The following is a 5,496-nucleotide window of genomic DNA, read 5'->3' as shown; positions in this document are numbered from 1 at the left end:
AGTGACTGGAGCTGGAACACCAGAAGAGGTGACTGGGTAGGTGGTAGAAGTGGTAACGACTTCACCTTCAGAGTCGGTAGTGGTGTAGAAAGAGATGACATCGGTTTCGGTGTGGCTACCAGAAGATACAACAGTAGTGACTGGAGCTGGAACACCTGATGAGGTGACTGGGTAGGTGGTAGAAGTGGTAACGACTTCACCTTCAGAGTCGGTAGTGGTGTAGAAAGAGATGACGTCGGTTTCGGTGTGGCTACCAGAGGATACAACAGTAGTGACTGGAGCTGGAACACCAGAAGAGGTGACTGGGTAGGTGGTAGAAGTGGTAACGACTTCACCTTCAGAGTCGGTAGTGGTGTAGAAAGAGATGACATCGGTTTCGGTGTGGCTACCAGAGGATACAACAGTAGTGACTGGAGCTGGAACACCTGATGAGGTGACTGGGTAGGTGGTAGAAGTGGTAACGACTTCACCTTCAGAGTCGGTAGTGGTGTAGAAAGAGATGACGTCGGTTTCGGTGTGGCTACCAGAGGATACAACAGTAGTGACTGGAGCTGGAACACCTGATGAGGTGACTGGGTAGGTGGTAGAAGTGGTAACGACTTCACCTTCAGAGTCGGTAGTGGTGTAGAAAGAGATGACGTCGGTTTCGGTGTGGCTACCAGAGGATACAACAGTAGTGACTGGAGCTGGAACACCAGAAGAGGTGACTGGGTAGGTGGTAGAAGTGGTAACGACTTCACCTTCAGAGTCGGTAGTGGTGTAGAAAGAGATGACATCGGTTTCGGTGTGGCTACCAGAGGATACGACAGTAGTGACTGGAGCTGGAACACCAGAAGAGGTGACTGGGTAGGTGGTAGAAGTGGTAACGACTTCACCTTCAGAGTCGGTAGTGGTGTAGAAAGAGATGACATCGGTTTCGGTGTGGCTACCAGAGGATACAACTGTAGTGACTGGAGCTGGAACACCAGAAGAGGTGACTGGGTAGGTGGTAGAAGTGGTAACGACTTCACCTTCAGAGTCGGTAGTGGTGTAGAAAGAGATGACGTCGGTTTCGGTGTGGCTACCAGAGGATACAACAGTAGTGACTGGAGCTGGAACACCAGAAGAGGTGACTGGGTAGGTGGTAGAAGTGGTAACGACTTCACCTTCAGAGTCGGTAGTGGTGTAGAAAGAGATGACATCGGTTTCGGTGTGGCTACCAGAGGATACAACAGTAGTGACTGGAGCTGGAACACCTGATGAGGTGACTGGGTAGGTGGTAGAAGTGGTAACGACTTCACCTTCAGAGTCGGTAGTGGTGTAGAAAGAGATGACGTCGGTTTCGGTGTGGCTACCAGAGGATACAACAGTAGTGACTGGAGCTGGAACACCTGATGAGGTGACTGGGTAGGTGGTAGAAGTGGTAACGACTTCACCTTCAGAGTCGGTAGTGGTGTAGAAAGAGATGACATCGGTTTCGGTGTGGCTACCAGAGGATACAACAGTAGTGACTGGAGCTGGAACACCAGAAGAGGTGACTGGGTAGGTGGTAGAAGTGGTAACGACTTCACCTTCAGAGTCGGTAGTGGTGTAGAAAGAGATGACATCAGTTTCGGTGTGGCTACCAGAGGATACAACAGTAGTGACTGGAGCTGGAACACCAGAAGAGGTGACTGGGTAGGTGGTAGAAGTGGTAACGACTTCACCTTCAGAGTCGGTAGTGGTGTAGAAAGAGATGACATCGGTTTCGGTGTGGCTACCAGAGGATACAACAGTAGTGACTGGAGCTGGAACACCTGATGAGGTGACTGGGTAGGTGGTAGAAGTGGTAACGACTTCACCTTCAGAGTCGGTAGTGGTGTAGAAAGAGATGACATCGGTTTCGGTGTGGCTACCAGAGGATACAACAGTAGTGACTGGAGCTGGAACACCAGAAGAGGTGACTGGGTAGGTGGTAGAAGTGGTAACGACTTCACCTTCAGAGTCGGTAGTGGTGTAGAAAGAGATGACGTCGGTTTCGGTGTGGCTACCAGAGGATACAACAGTAGTGACTGGAGCTGGAACACCTGATGAGGTGACTGGGTAGGTGGTAGAAGTGGTAACGACTTCACCTTCAGAGTCGGTAGTGGTGTAGAAAGAGATGACGTCGGTTTCGGTGTAGCTACTAGAGGATACAACAGTAGTGACTGGAGCTGGAACACCTGATGAGGTGACTGGGTAGGTGGTAGAAGTGGTAACGACTTCACCTTCAGAGTCGGTAGTGGTGTAGAAAGAGATGACATCGGTTTCGGTGTGGCTACCAGAGGATACAACAGTAGTGACTGGAGCTGGAACACCAGAAGAGGTGACTGGGTAGGTGGTAGAAGTGGTAACGACTTCACCTTCAGAGTCGGTAGTGGTGTAGAAAGAGATGACATCGGTTTCGGTGTGGCTACCAGAGGATACAACTGTAGTGACTGGAGCTGGAACACCTGATGAGGTGACTGGGTAGGTGGTAGAAGTGGTAACGACTTCACCTTCAGAGTCGGTAGTGGTGTAGAAAGAGACGACATCGGTTTCGGTGTGGCTACCAGAGGATACAACTGTAGTGACTGGAGCTGGAACACCTGATGAGGTGACTGGGTAGGTGGTAGAAGTGGTAACGACTTCACCTTCAGAGTCGGTAGTGGTGTAGAAAGAGATGACATCGGTTTCGGTGTGGCTACCAGAGGATACAACTGTAGTGACTGGAGCTGGAACACCAGAAGAGGTGACTGGGTAGGTGGTAGAAGCGGCAATAGTATTTTGAGTTAAACTTAGAGATTCTAAAGATAGGGAAGTTCTTATAGTAACAGATTTATCTGCATTAATAGAAGCAATTTTTGAAATGCTCGAAATGAATGACGTACAACTAATGGAAGCATTAATACTCGAAGTAATCCTAACATCAGTACATACATCAGAAATTAAATATGTTGTCGAAATGGTAACTACTTCACCTTCAGAGTCGGTAGTGGTGTAGAAAGAGATGACATCGGTTTCGGTGTGGCTACCAGAGGATACAACTGTAGTGACTGGAGCTGGAACACCTGATGAGGTGACTGGGTAGGTGGTAGAAGTGGTAACGACTTCACCTTCAGAGTCGGTAGTGGTGTAGAAAGAGATGACATCGGTTTCGGTGTGGCTACCAGAGGATACAACAGTAGTGACTGGAGCTGGAACACCAGAAGAGGTGACTGGGTAGGTGGTAGAAGTGGTAACGACTTCACCTTCAGAGTCGGTAGTGGTGTAGAAAGAGATGACGTCGGTTTCGGTGTGGCTACCAGAGGATACAACTGTAGTGACTGGAGCTGGAACACCAGAAGAGGTGACTGGGTAGGTGGTAGAAGTGGTAACGACTTCACCTTCAGAGTCGGTAGTGGTGTAGAAAGAGATGACATCGGTTTCGGTGTGGCTACCAGAGGATACAACAGTAGTGACTGGAGCTGGAACACCAGAAGAGGTGACTGGGTAGGTGGTAGAAGTGGTAACGACTTCACCTTCAGAGTCGGTAGTGGTGTAGAAAGAGATGACATCGGTTTCGGTGTGGCTACCAGAGGATACAACAGTAGTGACTGGAGCTGGAACACCTGATGAGGTGACTGGGTAGGTGGTAGAAGTGGTAACGACTTCACCTTCAGAGTCGGTAGTGGTGTAGAAAGAGATGACGTCGGTTTCGGTGTGGCTACCAGAGGATACAACAGTAGTGACTGGAGCTGGAACACCAGAAGAGGTGACTGGGTAGGTGGTAGAAGTGGTAACGACTTCACCTTCAGAGTCGGTAGTGGTGTAGAAAGAGATGACATCGGTTTCGGTGTGGCTACCAGAGGATACAACAGTAGTGACTGGAGCTGGAACACCAGAAGAGGTGACTGGGTAGGTGGTAGAAGTGGTAACGACTTCACCTTCAGAGTCGGTAGTGGTGTAGAAAGAGATGACATCGGTTTCGGTGTGGCTACCAGAGGATACAACAGTAGTGACTGGAGCTGGAACACCTGATGAGGTGACTGGGTAGGTGGTAGAAGTGGTAACGACTTCACCTTCAGAGTCGGTAGTGGTGTAGAAAGAGATGACGTCGGTTTCGGTGTGGCTACCAGAGGATACAACAGTAGTGACTGGAGCTGGAACACCAGAAGAGGTGACTGGGTAGGTGGTAGAAGTGGTAACGACTTCACCTTCAGAGTCGGTAGTGGTGTAGAAAGAGATGACATCGGTTTCGGTGTGGCTACCAGAGGATACAACTGTAGTGACTGGAGCTGGAACACCTGATGAGGTGACTGGGTAGGTGGTAGAAGTGGTAACGACTTCACCTTCAGAGTCGGTAGTGGTGTAGAAAGAGATGACGTCGGTTTCGGTGTGGCTACCAGAGGATACAACAGTAGTGACTGGAGCTGGAACACCTGATGAGGTGACTGGGTAGGTGGTAGAAGTGGTAACGACTTCACCTTCAGAGTCGGTAGTGGTGTAGAAAGAGATGACGTCGGTTTCGGTGTGGCTACCAGAGGATACAACAGTAGTGACTGGAGCTGGAACACCAGAAGAGGTGACTGGGTAGGTGGTAGAAGTGGTAACGACTTCACCTTCAGAGTCGGTAGTGGTGTAGAAAGAGATGACATCGGTTTCGGTGTGGCTACCAGAGGATACAACAGTAGTGACTGGAGCTGGAACACCTGATGAGGTGACTGGGTAGGTGGTAGAAGTGGTAACGACTTCACCTTCAGAGTCGGTAGTGGTGTAGAAAGAGATGACATCGGTTTCGGTGTGGCTACCAGAGGATACAACAGTAGTGACTGGAGCTGGAACACCTGATGAGGTGACTGGGTAGGTGGTAGAAGTGGTAACGACTTCACCTTCAGAGTCGGTAGTGGTGTAGAAAGAGATGACATCGGTTTCGGTGTGGCTACCAGAGGATACAACTGTAGTGACTGGAGCTGGAACACCAGAAGAGGTGACTGGGTAGGTGGTAGAAGTGGTAACGACTTCACCTTCAGAGTCGGTAGTGGTGTAGAAAGAGATGACGTCGGTTTCGGTGTGGCTACCAGAGGATACAACAGTAGTGACTGGAGCTGGAACACCAGAAGAGGTGACTGGGTAGGTGGTAGAAGTGGTAACGACTTCACCTTCAGAGTCGGTAGTGGTGTAGAAAGAGATGACGTCGGTTTCGGTGTGGCTACCAGAGGATACAACAGTAGTGACTGGAGCTGGAACACCTGATGAGGTGACTGGGTAGGTGGTAGAAGTGGTAACGACTTCACCTTCAGAGTCGGTAGTGGTGTAGAAAGAGATGACATCGGTTTCGGTGTGGCTACCAGAGGATACAACAGTAGTGACTGGAGCTGGAACACCTGATGAGGTGACTGGGTAGGTGGTAGAAGTGGTAACGACTTCACCTTCAGAGTCGGTAGTGGTGTAGAAAGAGATGACGTCGGTTTCGGTGTAGCTACCAGAGGATACAACAGTAGTGACTGGAGCTGGAACACCTGATGAGGTGACTGGGTA

General features: G+C 49.9%; 1 protein-coding gene across 1 annotated transcript; it reads right to left on the bottom strand.

The window, feature by feature from the left end:
• On the bottom strand, positions 1 to 5,496 carry Kpol_231p1 (beta strand repeat-containing protein; the record flags this gene model as incomplete). The annotated part of the gene is made up of 1 exon (XM_001642143.1): positions 1 to 5,496. A coding segment is annotated over one exon (5,496 nt), but the record flags the coding sequence as incomplete, so codon positions are not given.

Source organism: Vanderwaltozyma polyspora, genomic scaffold (genome assembly GCF_000150035.1).
Source record: "Vanderwaltozyma polyspora DSM 70294 KpolScaffold231 genomic scaffold, whole genome shotgun sequence".
Classification (NCBI taxonomy): Eukaryota; Fungi; Ascomycota; class Saccharomycetes; order Saccharomycetales; family Saccharomycetaceae; genus Vanderwaltozyma; species Vanderwaltozyma polyspora.
This window is presented reverse-complemented; position numbering and strand designations above follow the sequence as displayed.